General features: G+C 38.2%; 1 protein-coding gene across 12 annotated transcripts; it reads left to right on the top strand.

Annotated features, from left to right (window-relative positions):
* Position 1: 1 nt before the first annotated feature.
* On the top strand, positions 2–17,887 carry LOC306885493 (retinoic acid receptor RXR-beta-A). 12 transcript variants are annotated; one of them, XM_079442054.1, is made up of 15 exons: positions 2–115; positions 710–846; positions 1,216–1,445; positions 2,415–2,441; positions 2,901–3,054; positions 4,628–4,807; positions 5,144–5,242; positions 5,800–5,823; positions 7,179–7,339; positions 8,662–8,791; positions 8,948–9,080; positions 12,198–12,239; positions 12,673–12,764; positions 13,311–13,416; positions 13,537–17,887. In XM_079442054.1, the coding sequence occupies exons 2-15, from the start codon at positions 828–830 to the stop codon at positions 13,682–13,684; spliced, it is 1,545 nt and encodes a 514-aa protein (XP_079298180.1). In that variant the 5' UTR covers positions 2–115; positions 710–827; the 3' UTR covers positions 13,685–17,887. The 12 variants fall into 12 exon arrangements, with proteins under 12 accessions (XP_079298180.1, XP_079298184.1, XP_079298189.1 ...); XM_079442058.1 differs by lacking the exon at positions 2,415–2,441; XM_079442061.1 differs by lacking the exon at positions 5,144–5,242 and having other exon boundaries at positions 3–115.
* Positions 17,888–19,279: the final 1,392 nt, after the last annotated feature.

The following is a 19,279-nucleotide window of genomic DNA, read 5'->3' as shown; positions in this document are numbered from 1 at the left end:
CAGAAAGGAAGAGCAGGGCAACTGTGAGAATCACACCGAGGAGATGGGAACGGAGAGTCGCGGCTCTAATTAAGCCATTTTTAAATAGAAATCCTTGTCGTATGTACTTAACTCGGTAAATGCTGCTGTTGTTTACATTTATTGACAGGCATGTGTTGCTATGCCCATGTTATAATAACCCTATGCTCGGCTTTCCGCTGTTTGTTCGTGAGCAGTAAATTGTGCCTGTAGAGTTATTAGCGTGCTAGCTAAAATGTTAGTTGAGTCGATTAGCCGTATACAAATACGTTTGTTTTTACACACAGTACCTGTAAATTAAACCAGTGTCGTTCACTAAAACGATATTAAGGAAATTACGGGGACATTTTAAGCAGCTTTGTAAGGTGAAATGTGGCTCGTTTTGTTGGGAAATTGAAGATATGCAGCGAGCTAATCCGCTAGCCGAAACTGGAAATTGCATTTTGCATGCTTGCACATGATCAATCTTGTTTTATCGAAATACTAATATTTAGCATACATTGAATCTATTGTATACAAGTTCAAATGCGTGCAAGAAGTCACGTAAAACCCCTTATAAAGAAATATTTCTGTCATGTTTACACGGAAATGCAATATAACTCGCTTTGAGGCATAGTTACGATTTATATGTTTCGTGTTTGTAGTTTAAACGTTATTAAGTGTTATTCACGCAGTGTTTTATAATCTTCAGGGATTATTTAGGTTGGCAAAAGATCCACGGGCCCGGGCCTCAGTCCGCGGTCTTGAGTTGAACAGTCATCCGACATCAGAGCGAGTGAGTCGGTGTGAACAGCAGAGCCCTGCTGCACATGATGGGCGACAGTCGAGGTGAGACTGTTTTGATTTTATATCCACATTTGTGAAGAAAAATTACACTAACAAGAGCTGTAAATTTAATTTTTCAAGTTCGTGATATCCATGAAAATTATACATGATGATCGTTAATACTGTTTTTGTATATTACCAGAGTAGTGATGTTATGACTAATACTCCTGCAGTTTGTAGACCTTGTTTTACCAGTGTTTCATGAATGTTTTCTTATACGTTTTAAGTAGCTTGGAGTCAGTATCAGTTTCTTTTGTCTTGCCTGTATGTAAAATATTTAGCTTGTTTTCCCCCTTGAAATATTTTACAAAACCTCAACATCTTTTAAAATGATTAGCCACTCTGAATAAACTTATATTTACCTCCTCACAGATTCTCGTAGTCCAGACAGTTCATCCGTTTCCTCGCCCCCATCAGGTCAGCGTTCGCCCCCGTTAGCCCCTTCAGCCGCCTCCATGACTTCCCTGCCACCCATCACTTCGGCCGTGAACAGTCCCATCAGCAGCATGGGTTCACCCTTCTCAGTCATCAGCTCCTCTCTGGGTTCTCCTTGCCTTCCTGGAACTCCCTCGGTAGGCTACGGCCCCATCAGCAGCCCACAGGTGAGCACTTCCATGATAACACTTCTGGTTTTCCACCAGCCTCGACTCCCTATGTTTCACTAGTAGGCCTGTATGTGCACTACGAGGCAAACAGTCCAGCTTGTTTAGTTTCCAGTTCTGCCATCAGGATTTCAATTTTCTTTTCTTTTTTTGAGTACACAAAATCTGAATGAAGTTTTGAAGTTGAATTCATGTACACTGCATTTCAAATGATAAGGGCCTGTAAGATAAAGATATATATATATATATATATATATATATATATATATATATATATATATATTTTTTTTTTTTTGTAGATTAATAAATTTAGACACCAAGCATATATTAAGCTTATCAAAAGTGTCATTAAAGACACTTATAATTATACAATTTTATTATTTTTTTTCAGGTAAAATGTTTTCAGCATTTATATTAAGAAATGTTTCTCAAGCAGCAAATCGGAATATTACAATGATTTCTGAAGAATCTTATGACACGAAAGACTGTAATGTTAAAAATTCAGCTTTGCATCACAGGAATATATTTAATTTGTGTATATGTATGTGTGTGTGTGTGTTTAAAAAAGTACTATTGTTTTCACACACATAATTAAGTGCAGCCTCCATAAGCAAAAGGGACATCTTTAAACATCATAAAAAAACATATTTTGAACAGTAGTATGCAATGAGTAGCAATATGTAATTGGACCTGAAAATTTTAAGCCAGAGGAAATTTTTTAGTTTATTCACAGAGATAATTTGAGTGTTTCCCTCTAAAACTGTTATGTTTAACAGACTATCTGATATTTTGACCTTAATTTTAGGTAGGTTTCTGTTAATCTAAACCTTATCTTTTTCATAGTCTAAATTTGAGTTTTATTAAGACAAAACAGCATGGTGGAATTGTTAGATTTTTTTTAGCACCACCTCCCTCGCGCCGCACAATTTTTTTTGCGCTCCTCCTCATCACTGCATTTCTGCTTCACAGATGAACATGTTTCCCAGAAACACAGAGGTGAGACCTTGTACCCTCTCTCACTTTCTGACTCTCCTCGCTTTCTGTTAGCTTCTCTCATGCATATGTCCTCTTCCCTGTGCTGTTGCTCATAAATGTTGAAGTGTAGTTGTCTTTGGATGATTGAAGTCTTTTGAGGTGTTATGTTCATCAAAATGCAATCAAAATCAGATTAAGGATTGATCATCTACCTGTGCTTAAAGGGTTTTATTTGTGATGAAATGGTGAATGATTTGGGGAGAAATTTATTATCTGGTTATGATCAGTTAGGGGTTGAGAGATAATCAGGCATGTGTTACTGACCATAAGAAATTAACATGTATTTTTCTGTTATCTTGTTGTCTGATTTGGTTTTCACTAATAAAAATAAGGAAGTCTTCATTTTATTCAACTAAAATATTTCTTCTTTTTTTCTATCACTTTATCTCTCTCCATCTCTCCACTCGCTGCCCATCTCAGATCAACTCCACTGTGTCCATGTCGGGTCTGCATGCTGTCAGCAGCTCTGATGACGTCAAACCGCCCTTTGGTTTGAAGCCGCTGTCCGCCCACAGCCCAGGGCCCATGCTCTCTCAGAAACGCTTGTGTGCCATCTGTGGAGATCGCTCCTCTGGTACGTCACTGATAAACACTAACCCTAACCCATCTGAAGGAAACACTTTAAATGCTATTGGTTAAAGGAGTCATATGACGTTGCTAAATTTGTGTATTTGGTGTAATGCAATGTGTTTATGCGGTTTAAGGTTTAAAAAGCACATTATTTTCCATATACTGTACTTTATTGTTGCTCCTCTCTGCCCCGCCTTTCTGAAACAGGTTGATTTTTTTTTTTACAAAGCTCATTGTTCTGAGAAGCGAGGTGTGCTCTGATTGGCCAGCTGTCCAGTACATTGTGATTGGCCGAATACCTTAAGTGTGAGACAGAAATGTTACGCCCCTTACTGTATTGTGATGCCGTGTCCTGGTGCGACAGCACAAAAGCAATAAAATCCATTATAAACAAGGCGTTTGCTGCATCCAGTGAAAGTGAAAGTGACGTGATGTGGCCAAGTATGGTGACTCATACTCTTAATTTGTGCTCTGCATTTAACCCGTCCAAGTGCGCACACACACCGTGAACACACACCCGGAGCAGTGAGCAGCCATTTATGCTGAGCAGTTGGGGATTCGGTGCCTTGCTCAAGGGCACCTCAGTCGTGGTATTGAAGGTGCGCTGTACATCCACTCCCCCCACCTTTTCAAGTCAAGTTGAGCTTTATTGTCATTCCGCTACATGTGTTTGAATGAGCCGTTTTAGGAGGACGTGGTCGAGTCTTAACTTTTATAAAGAATATTTCTTTGGTTTTGAGACTTTAGTCTTTGCAACTTCAGGGATCTTATCTATGCACAAACAGCTTGTAACACTCCAAAGAGAAAAGAAAACTTGAAATCGCATCATATGACCCCTTTAAATTATAGGAGCGTAAAATATTTAATTTAAGTGACTCAGTTTTATCAGTTGGGGTATTTGTAATGAGAAGCTTTTTCACATTATATATCACAAAAATGTTCCTGTTATGTACTGTACCACTTGAAAGTTATCACCAAGACTGCATATTTTGTTCAGAAATACATAAATTAATCTTGTGAATTATTTTATTTTAATATTTAAATGATTCCTTGTCATTAAATTATGATTTATTTCTGGGGCAAACCTGAATTTTCAGCAGTCGTTATGTCAGTCTTCTGTGTCATGTGATCATTCATAATCTTTTGAGAGCTTAGTAATTTTGTGGAAACAATGAACAAAGTTCAAAAGTACAGCATATATTTGAAATATCATTTTTTGTAACATAAATATCTTAAATTTCACTTTAATCTAATGTATCCTTGCTGAATAAACTTTATCCACTACATCCACTTTTATTTAAATTAGTATTACAGATAAAAGCTTTCATTTATATTTTAGAAGTACTAAAAACCTGATGACCTCAAACTGTATTGAACAAGTAGTAAATAATGTAAAGTCATGGTACTTCAGCTCTTTTGACTGTTTATGTGGAACTTGGTAGCTGCAAAAAGTCATGACAAATGATCAAAAACAGCTTTTTATTATGCAACAACAATATTATGACACTGTCAAATTTAGGCTCACCTATCTGTTGACTAAAGTCTTCCACCTCCATAACTTTGTCTCCTTTCTCCAGGCAAGCACTATGGCGTGTACAGCTGCGAGGGCTGCAAGGGCTTTTTCAAGCGCACTGTGAGGAAGGACCTGAGCTACACATGCAGAGACAATAAGGACTGTCTGGTGGACAAACGACAGAGGAACCGCTGCCAGTACTGCCGCTACCAGAAGTGCCTGGCCATGGGAATGAAGAGAGAGGGTAAGAACAAGAACTCGCTGTCCCATCTAACACATACACATACCACAAACCCCAGATGAGAAACTCCTTACACTAGAGGCAAGGAATACTGATTGACCCAAATGGGATTTGCTACATTGGTCAGAGTGTGTAATTTTATTTGTGTAGTTAATGCAGTAGAAAGTTGAAATGTTGAATTGAAATTGAAATGTTCAGTGATGTGCTGCTATGCAATTAAGTGAAACAAGAAACACAAACTGATGCTGATATATATAGAGTAGAGTGGGTGATTGACGATAATGCACAAAGTTCACCCAAAAATGTCTGAAAATGTCATTATTATTTACTCACCCCCAGGCCATCCAAGATGTATAGGACTCTCCAGCTGGAGAGAAATTAAGACATTGGAGGAAAACATTTTCAGTGGTCCAAAATCTATATCTAGGCAGCTTCAAAGTAAACCACACTACCCAGCTGACAAATAAGGGTCTTCTCTAAAACTGTCATTTTTAAGATTTTTTTTTTTTTTACAGCAAATGCTTGCTTTGCGCCAGCTCTGTAATGCACATTCACAAAACTGTTTAGTTTGTCAAGGAACTAGGGATATACCCAAAAATTGCAGAGATGTGGGCTTTTTAAAAAAAAAAATTATATTTTCTTTATTTGTTCCTTTTTTTTTTTATTATTGAATTTGTATTATTTAGCCTATTTTGCATTATTTAAATAATTCGCCTGCCCAGTATGTCTGTCTATCACTAAGGAGAGCAAAACAGGGCAAGTGCTTTCTAGAATTATGGCAGACAAATTGACAGGAGTAGGTATTGCAGAGACAGGTACATTTCATAAGATTGTTGACTGTGAATGTAAAGAGGGCATTGTGGGTAGACATCACTGCACAAACCTGAGAGGAGAGGAGAGGGGGAGGGAGGGCTGTTGTCACCACTAACACCTGTCCCCCTCTCTCCCTCTTTTGTTTCCTCTCGTTCTCTCTCTTCCTCCCTCTCCTTCTGTAGTGGTCCAAGATGAACGACAACGATGTAAGGAGAAAGCAGGGAGGGAGGGAGGGGTGGTTGTGTGTGTATGTGTGAGAGAATGTGGGAATGGTGAAAGAATTGCTTTGTAGGATATTAGTCACAGCTATTAAAGGGGCCGTATCATATCATTTTTTAAGATTGTTTATTAACCATTTAATATGGTTCTATGGAAGGATATTCTTAGTGATATGTTATCATTAGGGCCGTGAAATCGATTCGATTCATGATTCATAGGTTACAGATCTGAAACAGGGATGATGTGTTTTGTGGGCGTTTTAACCTATAACAGCGTGTTTTAACCTTGCGCTGTTATAGGTTGTTGTGTTGTTAATGCTGTGGTTATTTTAATAGTTTCTTTTGTGCATTCGGTTTAATAACATTATTAAAAGTAATGTATCGTTCAATGGAATTGTGTGTATGCTTTTAGACACTTATTGGCTGCTCAAAAAGTGTTGGTGAGAGCTACGAATGGAGCGTAATTGTGTGACCGTGAACAGTGGAGCGCGTGAAAGAGATGTGAGCACATGAACAACGCTGTTCAAGGTCTCCATTAATTCGTGCTTGTAGTAATTTAATGTGTATTTAGTTTAAAGCATTTAGAAATCGTGATTCATTCAAATCTTAAATGAATCGATTACTGCCCAAAATCAACTATTTAAAAATCCATGTCTAGTGAACTAGTGAATCATTACACCCCTAGTTATCATTTTTTTTACATTGATGGTTAAAGCCAGATTAAAATGCTCCTTGTGAAAAGGTACTACACCAGCAGAAATGGCACAACGCTTTACTCTTTAGTTTTTCTGGTATTTAAAAGTAATTGTATCCATCCAGCTTTCTCTTTATTGCTTAACTATGACCGGGCGGACCAAGTTTTTTTTACCCAATATATGTTGTTGCAGATTGATTCAATAAATCCTTTTTTTTTTTTAACTGGGAATTGAATATTAATGTTTTCATAGTGCCTTAAACTGTTACCAGAGGTCAGGGAAGATCTGATTCTGCATGATATGACCCCTTTAAATGGCAGTATGCAGTAAAAAAATATTAGTCATGTGTGAATGTTGTTTTGAGTGTGTAATGAGACCTTTGTAGCTTTTACTGGGTCACTGAAGAAGGAATGTCGCTGGAGGACTTCAGGGTGTGAATGAATGTGTTGAAAACTAACCAGGAACTACATGTATCTGTATATCTCTGTGTCTCTCTGCACCTGTTTTCATCTTCTTTACCACTTTCCCTGTTCACTACCCCTTCTGTTCATTTTTCCTTTCTTGTCATGTTGATCTGTCCTCCGCCCTATCCTTCATCTCTACTTCCCCGCCTTGTTCCTCTTCCTCATTTCCCTGTGTGCGATGCAGCCGTTCAAGAGGAGCGTCAGAGGAACAAGGAGCGAGAAGGAGAGGTGGAGTCCACCAGCGCCGCGAATGAAGAGATGCCTGTGGAGAAGATTCTGGAAGCAGAGATGGCCGTGGAGCAGAAGACTGAGCTGCATGCAGATGGCAGCTCAGGGGGAAGCTCTGTAAGTTACAGATAAACAGGATTTCTGATCTTTAGTGGCAGGATTATTTGTTACGTGATGAAGAACTTCAAGGTGATTAGACTCTAATTGTAGCAGCCCAATGACCGCAAGCTGGTGGACTGATTAAGGGCAGGAAGTTGCTTATTGGAGCTTTTAGTTTTTAAACAGCTTTTTGTCTGAGACAGACTGCTTGTATATCGAGCATCATCTCCAGAGTGGCCGATATGGTCAAAAATATTATCTATAACAAACAATAACAATATTTTTTGCCCATATCCTGTCCCATATCCTAATATTTATTACAGTATTCATTTGTTTATTCACAATCAGACTCCACAGAGTAACTACTTTTTAATTTAGGGCCACATGAAATCCATTAAAATTTTTCTATGTTCTGTGTTTTATGATTTAATAGAATTTTAACATCAAAAATGGTTTCTAATGAAATTAAGAAACCTTTAACAATATCTTTGAAAATGGAATCAACTGAAAATTAATAGCAATTTACCACAAAGCATTACATTTTTATTTTTGTCAACGGATTCTGCAAAACAGAATTGTATAAATTAAAACATGGATGAAAATATATCTTGGTTAAAAGTAATATTAATATTACTATCAGAAGTTCATTTGGTATGCAGTACTAATACATTTGTCATTATTTTTTATCAAGTTAAACCAAATTTGTATTTTGGCAGTTTGTCGTGACTATCTTTGGTTGATGAAACACGTGGCAACTTTTTGAGCAATTTCGCCAGGCAACGTTTTTTGAGCAATGTTTCTTGGGCACTTTCCCATTGACCCGTGTATCATCAGCCTTAAGAGTTTCAGTGGTTTCGTGGTAGTTTTTGTCAAACGAAATGTTGAAAAGCTGAAGTGAGACTCAGAGCAGCTCTGGAGATGAAGTTCATGTCCTCATTTATTATGTTGAGACTTGCTGAGCGTCACGTGTTTGAGTTTGTGTAGTAGACGAAACTGTCATTCACACAGAACGTGTAGAACATTATTAGTTACATGCGCTGACTGTCTGTTGTCACGTTTATTTCTGCAGGGTGATAGGCTGTTAATTTAATTGATATTGAGTAAAAATTTCCAGAGCTTATCATTATCAATATAAACTTTATTACAGTTTCAATGTGATATTGCCTATTGTCCAGCCCTACTCCAGAGTTTTGAACTGAAAATTCAACAAAAATATTAGTCTTTTTTTTTTTAGTGTGAATTAGTTTTTTTAGTTGATTTGATTCCTTCTTCTTACAGCTTACCTATAATTTTTTTTTCCTTTTTTTTTAATATTGAATTTTTTTTCCCCCTCTCCGCAGCCGAACGACCCAGTCACAAATATCTGCCAGGCAGCTGATAAACAGCTGTTCACTTTGGTGGAGTGGGCAAAACGGATCCCTCACTTCAGTGAGCTGTCTCTGGATGACCAGGTCATTCTGCTGCGTGCTGGTAAACCTGTTTGCCTTCATCTTTCAGACTCTGAATAACTTGATTGCATGTTTTTAAAACCATTTATAAAGCTAGTGATGCCTCACTTAGCAAACACTGATACTTTTCCCAGTATTGAGCCCTCCTCATCTTTTGCTGCTTTCATCTGTCCATCAGGCTGGAATGAGCTACTGATCGCATCATTCTCTCATCGCTCCATCACGGTGAAGGATGGCATTCTGCTGGCCACCGGCCTCCACGTGCACAGGAACAGTGCTCACAGCGCTGGGGTGGGAGCCATCTTTGACAGGTAATAGTCATATCACATGACTATAGACACTATAGCCTTGTATTGAGTTTTATTTGAGTTACTTGCTGTAGGTTTCAAAAAGCAGTTCAAAGTTTTGGGGTCAGTAATATTTTAGTTAGCTGAAAATTAGTTTTTGGTTTTTTAAATTGTATTTCTGTTTGCTTTTTTTATTTAAAGTATTAAACATTTTTAATGGGTTTATTTTTATTTTTTTTATCAAAATATTTTCTGTTTTCTATTTAAGTTTTCTATCTTAATATATTTTCAAATGTAATTTATACCTGTGATGGCGAAGCTGAATTTGTTTTGAAATCATATGCAGATTTGACCCTCCTGAAACATTTCTTCTTATTGATATTAACAACCACTTGCTTCATATTGAAAACTTATTTTTTTTCTTTCAAAATTCTTTGATAAATGGAAAGTTCAAAAGAACAATTTTTTAAATTGAAATATTTTATAACATGATAAATGTCTTTACTGTCTCTTTTGATCAGTTTAATGCACTTTGCTAAATAAGTATTAATTTCTTTCCAAACAAATCTTACTGACCCCGAACTTTTGAGCAGCGGTGTATATTTACATTGATGATTGTTTACCTTCATGTAGCACTTAGATTTTTTAGGAATCAGACTTCAAGTTACTGAGACTAATGACAGAATTAGCTTTGCTACATTTCTTAATATTATTCTATTAAAGATGTGCATGTGACCTGCTATGCTTATGTGTGAAAAGGATTAGGCAAGAAATTGTTTGTTGTATTATGATCTATGCTCATGAAACTTAACCGCTTTGCTTCTCACGACACATTTAAGGCTGCAAGGGTGGTTGGATTTTCCTGTGTCATGACAAAGAAAAATATCTTTTACCTCCTGACAGCCTGCCGCCTTGACGCTGCTGTATATAGTGTGCTTTTGTAGACTGACACTGCACGAACAGACAGGGCATACACACACATGCAGACACACATATGTGCACCAACGCTCTCCTCTGCTTGTAGTCTCAACACACTCCCATTTATATAAATAATACAGCGCACATGTAAGAAGTGTGCTCTGTGATTCACTTTTAATCTGCTGGTTATTACAGCAGTTGTTTATTTCAAAGAACAAATTTAGCACATTTCTCGCTATAACTTTTCAAGACTCCATATTTTGTCTCTGTCTACTGCAATTCCAGGAATAATGAGCTACAGGCTGTTGTTTTAAATGAGCTCATTCTAGATGTTCTGTGCTACAGTTTGTGATGTTCATATGAAATTGTCTTTTGTTGCCATTCATCTTGTCATAATGTCTCTGCTTCAGAAATGAGCCTCCCTGTCCTTGTGCTTCACTGTCCATCTCGCCTGACTTTTGCAGCGCTTCATTGTGTCCTGTCGGTGCCGTGTGATGTGTGCACATGCTTCCTGCTTTGCTTGATTGGCTCCTGCTTTAGATGCAATTTAACCCTCTGTGCAAAATCTGATGTGTTCACTATTTAATGTGCATATTATGCAGTTAAAGCTGCAGTCCGTTGTGTTCAAAATGTACAAAATTCATATAATAAGCAAGTACACCTTGAATCCATTTTCCAAACCGTGTTTTTGGCTTGTCCTGAATCACTACGGTACGCCTAATAAGTTCTTATATTTGGACTGTTTTAGACTGGTTCGGGTAGGTACCGCTGCGGAGTAGCCCAGTACCTGCGTCATTCGTCATAGACCTAAACAGAGAGAAGTAGCAAGATAGATGCACACAGTTCTGTTTATGAACCGCTAGAGCGCCAAAAGTTACGGACTGCAGCTTTAAGGCAAGCATAATAGTACATAATGAAACCATAACTAAAAGAATAAGCAGTTATATTCCACATAAACAAAAATAAGTTTTTCACGTCTCAATAATGATTGTTCAGATTTTTGCTTTTGTTCAGATTTTCACTGGTTGCACTCAAAGATCTGAAATTATTATTATTTTATATATATATATATATATATATATATATATATATATATATATATATAGAGAGAGAATGAACATTTTCATGGATTTAAGTGTCAGAAAAAAAGTTTTTTCGTTCATTAAACATTTGTATGTTTTGTATTAAAAAGCTTATATAATGCATTATAAAAGCAGTTTAAATGCATTAATTATGCCTTGTAATGCACCTTATGCATTGTATGCCCTCATGAATAATCATAGCCATAGTTACACAGTTATATAATAGTTTATTATAATATATTAGGCCACGATGGGAAGTCGTGGCCTAATGGTTAGAGAGTCGGACTCGTAATCGAAAGGTTGCGGGTTCGAGTCTCCGGTCGGCAGGGATTGTAGGTGAGTGGAGTGAATGTCCAGCACTCTCTCCACCCTCAATACCACGACTGAGGTGCCCTTGAGCAAGGCACCGAACCCCCAACTGCTCCCCGGGCGCTGCAGCATAACTGGCTGCCCACTGCTCCGGGTGTGTGTTCACTGCTGTGTGTGTGTGTGCACGTTGGATGGGTTAAATGCAGAGCACGAATTCCGAGTATGGGTCACCATACTTGGCAGTATGTCACTTCACTCACAGTTATCTAGTCATTGTCACACTTAAAAAATGTAATGCGTTAAAACACTTGACAAACTTTCAAATATTATAATGCATTTTCAGTTTGATTACAACCATTTATTAAAAGATATGAATGCTTTACAACACACATTATGAATATCTTTGTAATGCTTTATACATATAGGCTTTAAATGCTTGTTTTTTTGTAATATGCATTAGCTAGAAATTTTTATTAAATATTTATTTTATCCTATTTTAACTGATGCTCACCAAATTTGTAAGAACCTTGGTGGGAAATTTACATGAACAGATTTGCCCTGGTCTTACCCTGACAAATATTTCTTTGTTCATGTCATATTGTATTTGTTGTGTGCTGGGAATTGTCATTTCAAGCTTTGCTGCTGCCAACCCATGATCCATCCGCCTTCCTTTCAACAAGAGCCTGTAGCTTGTTCCTCTTTAAACTGGGCCTACCGCCAACATGCGTGGAGTCTTAACGTCTCTGCCTGGGCCTTTCTGGAGCGGGGAGACATTATATAACAGTGAAATGTGAAATGACATTTTAATAACACATTGTGATTGAACACACAGGGAGAGTGCGCACAATGCAGAGGTTGGGGCCATATTCGACAGGTAATGACACTCCGCCACACGCCATAAACAAACAGCAGCAGTCACGAAAGCCTGTAGCTTGAGACAGTTTATTTTGGATTAAATTATGTCTGGGGCTGTTTGGGCAGGTAAAGACCAAACTGGCCTTGTGTGTGTGTGTGTCTGTGTGATTGAATGCGTTGCTTGGACTCACAAGTTAACAAGAGTGACTGATGTTTTATGTGGCATGCTATGTTTTTAAAACATTAATTTCTGATTGTCCTTTGTGTCCTTTTAAATCTGTTACATTACCAGGAATTTATATGATGTGTTTTGAATAGGCTATGAAAACAGCTCCACAGAGCTTTTTTCTATTGCCTCATTGTGATTTGTCGTACTTCAGATATTAACCTGAATTTTCTTTTTCCTGCTTTTCATCCCTCGCTCCTTCCTGCCCTCATTTTAATGGCACCAGGGTGCTGACGGAGCTTGTGAGCAAGATGAGGGACATGCAGATGGATAAAACGGAGTTGGGCTGCCTGCGAGCCATCATCCTCTTCAACCCAGGTCAGTCTTACACATTCGGTTCATGCTAGGGATGTTCCGATACCACTTTTTACAACACAGGTACTTTCAGTTTTGGTGCTTGCTGATACCTGCGTTTTAATTGCATAAAATGCTGGTTGTATTTAGTTTTTTTCCTCTTAAAAAAAAAAAACAGGTTGCATCGCTTCCAGTTGAGGTCTTTTTTTATGCGTTTCATTAAATATCATTATATTTTACTAAAGATGGCCTCAAAGGAGCTACCTAAGAGGAGCTTTACAGTGACATTTGTGTGATGCACCAATGCTGTTGTATTAGTCATACACTGTTCGACTCTTATCTTGAATCTTGTTTCTATTCAACCTTAGTCCAAACTCAGAATTAGCTAAGAATGTAGTTGTGCAAAGCATCAAAGTCCAGTCCAGATAAAGAGAAACAAGGGAGTAAAATATTGCAATATATCACTATTTTAAATAACATTCCAGAAACCAATATATTGTTACACTGAACGTTCCTGATGATTTCCACTGTTCAGTCCTAATGGCAGCTTTTCATTTTATGTGTGTGCAGATGCAAAGGGATTGTCAAGCCCAAGTGAAGTGGAGTTACTGAGAGAGAAAGTCTATGCATCGCTGGAGGCTTATTGCAAACAGAGATATCCTGACCAGCAGGGCAGGTAGAGTATATGATGCTGTTTTTCTCTTCCCATCGACAATCTCCCTATAGGGGGTAAAAAAAGCAATGCCAAGTGGGTTACGGTTGATTGCAGTTTCTCTACGTCTCACTTGACTTTCAGGTTTGCCAAGCTGCTCCTCAGACTGCCAGCGCTGCGCTCCATTGGCTTAAAGTGCTTGGAGCACCTGTTCTTCTTCAAGCTGATTGGAGACACCCCAATCGACACCTTCTTAATGGAAATGCTTGAAGCACCACATCAGCTCACCTAACCGGGACCAGTCTCAATCCGGTTTGCACCAGGGTATCGCAGTCCTCCCCGGACTCTGGGGCTTTGCTGTGTCTCACTTCCCATTAACACCTTCCCCCACAATTCTCTCCTACACGTTCTCCCTACTGCACCTTCAAACCAGTACAGCCCTGAAAAAGACTCTAAGCTGTCTGGAAAAAAAAAAACTTGTTTTCCATGTAATGTTTTACACAGTATGAGCTGTCCAGAGAGATCTTATTTTTCAAATTCCCTGGAGGTTCTAAATCATAAGCTTCTGCTTCCAGTTTTAGAACTCTCGTATTGATTCTAGAGATCTCTGTGTGTCGTTTTGGTTTGTATGTTACTCTGAATGCACGAACTGTACTTATTTTTTCGTTTGTCACTGCAGTTAAACGGCCCCTCGGCTGAATTTACAGTACGTGTGAGACCGGAGCAAGTGTCCGCCGAGCCCTTTGGCTGGTACGAATCAAGTCGCGGCAGACCTGCCCGTTCGATTTTGACTGTGGAATACTGCTTACGTGCTATCTTTGGGATTTTTACCTTGAAATCCTACTTTGTACTGTACTCATGAAATGAGTCCGATTTATAAACGACATTGGAAATTCTTGGCCTGCTGCATCTGGCCCTTATGAAGTGCAGGCTGGAGTTTTACATTTGTGAATAAATGTATGCAGGTTTTGTTGGACATGAATTTTTGATCATGTTCCAAGGAGGGCCTAAAGGCACAGATTAAATCTCGCAGGAGAATCCTGCTTTTTTTTGGCGGCAATAGGAGGCTCGACCTTATTTTATTTTTTTATTTGTGTTTTTTAAATAGGCTGGTATTGGTTTGGGTACCTTCTAGAGGACCTTATACCTTTGCCATTTCTTAATTCCCCCAAGTTCCTTTGATCCATTAAGTCACTAATTCCTCAAATGGGAACCAAATCCACACCATGCCCCCCAAAAGACAAATATTTATAGTGTGTATGTGTGCTGTGAAGTATGTCCAACCACTCTTGTCCTTTCCACGTGATCGGTGTTGCAGGCCTTTTTCTTTTGTTCATGAAATCAGCTTGTCATCAGGCTCCTAATTAACTGGTACTAACTTTGGCATAGTAAAAAACAACAGTGATTCTGATTTGTTTAAACGCTGGAATGCACTACATGATTAAGTCCATTTTTATCCCAATTAATGGTCAAGTCGGCGCTTTTAACAATACAGATTGTGTCAATAATGCAAAAGGATAATAGTAAACACTCAATTTTCAGTTAAAGGCAGTCTGGAAGAGCTGATGCTAGTCACCGAAAGTTGGAGCCAGTCAACAGATTTTGGACATTCAGGGTTGATTGATTTCACAGAAAATCGCATTTTGGGTACAGACTCCAATTTTGTTGAGCTCCAGACTATGATCCATCCAGTCAGAGAATATCAAACATATTTGATATTTTAAGCCAATTTTAGAAAGCATTTGGTTTTCATTTAACATGAATCTAGTTTTTTTTTAGTGTATGATGCTCAGTTTAAGTATGTGATGCCTTGTGTTTTAAAATCTGTTCAGATTTAGTGTGTTCCAGCCTTCATGTGTTTTAGTAGAATCACCTTCTACATTCCATCCATGCAGGTTGCTTCCTTCATAGCAACTCACTAAATCTTGCAAGAACGTATTGTCGAACACATCCATCTAATTCAACAGAGACTTGGGGTCATGTAAGAATTCATTCAATCTGAAAGGTCGATGTGTCAAAACCAGCATCCATCACAATCTCTATGCATTTATGTGAGAGCGATAGTAGAGTCTTGGAGAAAGACTGAACATGCCATCAGGGAAAGAATCGAGCAAATGCACCAGTGTTAATGGTGGGTACCATTTTCTCTACTAAAACCTGTTGGTTTTTATGACTCAAACCAAGTAATTTTAGGTAGAGACTTGAGATCAAATACTGACAGTATTTGAAGTTGTTATATAAAAGAATAGCTAGAGATTGCAAATGGTCCCACCTGTTTTGGTGCTAATAATGACAAAGGTTAGACATACATGTTGACACCAAAATAGACGCACAGCAGTGATCAAAATATGCAATTTCTCCAATAAGCTTGAATTTGAAATGCCAACTTGTTTAATGCACCATCTTCTGCATAACGATTATCCACCTACATGCAGATTCCTATTACGTACAAGTGTTTTATACATCCACAAGGTGCTTAAATTCGAAGCTGAATGAGCATCAGAAACAATGGTTCACAAGGACTGATGGATTGTATTGTGATCCATTGCCTGAATCCAGACTTCCAATGATAGCTTTGGATCTTCTAGTTTAACTTCCCTAAGTGTTTGTTTTGTTGAGGCCAGTGATAGGAAGAATCCTGTTTCGAGTCTTTTCAATGTGATCAACAACTGACCTCTGGTCCTTAAATTTGGCTTCCCAGTAGTTTAGAGTTTTCTGTATTTTCTTGCATGTTTCGTCTACCCGGTTTCCATTTATCCAGGAATTGAAGCTAATTGGGTTGGTGTTGATGGTCTGCTTTATATCTGAACGGTGGGAAGGCTTATTTGATTGTGCACTGTATGCTTGTGTTTCACATGGGCGACTCGATTTTCACCAGAGTTGTCAGTCAGCCTGTGTGTGTGTGTGTGTGTGTGTGTGTGTGTGTGTGTGTGTGTGTGTGTGTGTGTGTGTGCGTGCAGCAATGCAGAAGTCGTCCTATGTGAAAAATGCATACAAGAATCTTTCCTTGAAATGGAGTGCAATGGCCCCTGTCTCCTATTACTTGATTGCAGTTTGCCATAATCGACTTTCGCTTGAATACATAGTAATCCAAACATACGCTGTGAGCTTGTGCGTTCGTGTGGCCGACCCTCCCTGTCTTTTGGGGTCCACTTTTATTTTCTCTCCCAGAAAATTACTTTTTTCATGATTTCATCTTTTAACGGCTCTCTAAGGTTGCAAAGCGTTTATAAAAATGAATAATATACGGCTTGCACAGGTTTTGTACCATTTGTCTCGTAACCCCTGAATTACCCATGATGCACCTGAACTGATTCAGCACTGCCAAACAGGTGTGAGGGGAGTGTTTTCTTGGGTGTTCCTGACTAACCCCTACTGGTTAACTGTGTACTGTGATGATCACTAAACAGAGCCCCTATTGCAACTATTTATACAGAGCTGAGTCAGAGATCTGGAGGGTTCTGTTAGTACGTTTTTTCCTAAGGCCTCGTTGCTGCAAAGACGCGGGAAAGCCCTCCTGTTTGTGTGTCGGGAGCCGAGCGGCGCTCTGAAATATGCACAGTGCAAACTTGAATTAATCTCTGCCTGAGAATGAAATGGTTATGCACGTTACTGCCTGGGAGCTGATTCGCTTTATCTGCGTTTGTGGTTTATTGCTGAATGTTTGCTTGTGTAAAGAGAGAGATGCGTGAGATATGAGTGCAGGTGAAGTGGGTTCATACCGGTGAATTGCACAAAACCTGTCAGGAATGTGTCTGGGTCATGCTTCACTACAAAATCAAAAGAAGGAAATGCATAGTCTATTTTTAGGAACTTTTTAATGCACCTTTTCATTTTTCATCATTGTAAAGTGATATTTAAATTGAATTATGCTGATTTAAATAAAAATCATTGGCCTACATTAGTGAAAATCACTATTTAGAATAATTGGAATAATTTTTTATTACATTTTTTAAAAAAAAACAATTTTTCCCTGTTGACTTTGAGGTGAAATGTGACCTGGACGTGGTTTTTTTGTTTGTTTTTAATGAGAATCACTCATTCAGGATAATGTTTGATGGATGTACAGCTGAAGGAGGGCTATATGATGATGATTTTGTATTTGTAAATGATGACTTATGAAAACGCTGATTGTTCAGTGGGAGGCTTTAAGAGATTATGGACTTGATATGAAAGAGCTTTCTTAAAATTTACTCCCACCAAAAGAAAAAAAAAATAGCTTCTCGCTGTGTTTTCCGACTGCTCTTTTCTTATGCTTTACATCTTTGTGTATCCTGATGTATTAGTGCAAAACTGTTGTTATTTGGGGTCTTTTCCCCGCATACCCTTCCCTCTTCATTTTTCTCGACTAGTTTTGAATCTGTCTCCAGCAGTTGTCGAAATGATTGACTGTACTGAGTGTGGAGAAAGAAAAAGGTCTTTCTTTTTGCTTTGTCATTAATTCAGAATCTGTTTTTGTTGGATGTACCATGTGTAAGTAAAGGTTTTAATACAGCACAGTTGTCAACTTCTTCTCTTCACAATCTGCCTGCCTTGTCACAATTTAAAGTGTTTTTCACCTTTCTTACCAGACCTATAGAATTAATTACTTTAGTTCATTTTTTTAAAAAGATACAATACACAGTATTTTTCACTTAGACAATTATAATCTAAAACATTTTAAATACTTTTCTAAATACTGTATAGTTTGTGTATGATTGTTTGATTGGTTACATCTGAAGTAAATATATTTATATTTGCACACATAATTATTCAAAGTAATAAAAGTTATAGTATTGCAATACTAAATACTAAAGTAACTGATTAGAGCTCAATTCACATGCATATTAACATATTTTTCATGTCTCGCAATTAAGAGTTTTTTATTTATATATATATATATATATATATATATATATCTATATATCATGCATGCAGGTACATCTCAAGTTTGCTGGCCAATCAAGCACAGTAACACCATGGTCATTGCACCAGCTTTTGGTACTTTTGGCAGTGTGGGCAGATGTCCTGCTGGAAAATGAAATCAGCATCTCCATAAAGCTTGTCAGCAGAAGGAAGCATGAAGTGCTCTAAAACGTCCTGGTAGATGGCTGCGTTGACTGTGGACTTCAGAAAACACAGTGGACCAACACCAGCAGATGACATGGCAGCCCAAATCATCACTGACTGTGGAAACTTCACACTGGACTTCAAGCAACATGGATTCTGTGCCTCTCCACTCTTCCTCCAGACTCTGGGACCTTGATTTCCAAATTAAATGCAAAATTTACTTTCATCTGAAAAGAGGACTTTGGACCATTGAGCAACAGTCCAGTTCTTTTTCTCCACAGCCCAGGTAAGACGCTTCTGACGTTGTCTCTGGTTCAGAAGTGGCTTGGTAGCCCTTTTCCTGAAGACGTCTGAGCGTGGAGACTCTTGATGCACTGACTCCAGCTTCAGTCCACTCCTTGTGAAACTCTCCCAAGTGTTTGAATCAGCTTTGCTTGACAGTATTCTCAAGCTTGCGGTCATCCCTGTTGCTTGTGCACCTTTTTCTACCCTAATTCTTCCTTCCAGTCAACTTTGCATTTAATATGCTTTGATACAGCACTCTGTAAACAGCCACACCTTTCAGTAATGACCCTCTGTGGCTTACCCTCTTTGTGGAGGCGTCAATGTTCGTCTTCTGGATCATTGCCAAGTCAGCAGTCTTCTCCATTATTGTGGTTTCAAAGAATAAGAGATACCCAGAATTTATACTGTAGGGATGGTCATTAATTGAAACTCAAATGTAAATATTCTAATGTTTTGAGATACTGATTTTTGACTTTCATGAGCTGTAAGCTCTAATCATCCAAATTAAAACAAACTTTTGAAATCTTTACGTTACATGCAATGAATCTAAAAT

The sequence above is a fragment of the Barbus barbus genome, assembly GCF_936440315.1.
Source record: "Barbus barbus genome assembly, chromosome: 19".
Lineage (NCBI taxonomy): Eukaryota > Metazoa > Chordata > Actinopteri > Cypriniformes > Cyprinidae > Barbus > Barbus barbus.
Note: the sequence above shows the minus strand (reverse complement) of the source record. Positions and strands in the feature narration are given on the sequence as shown.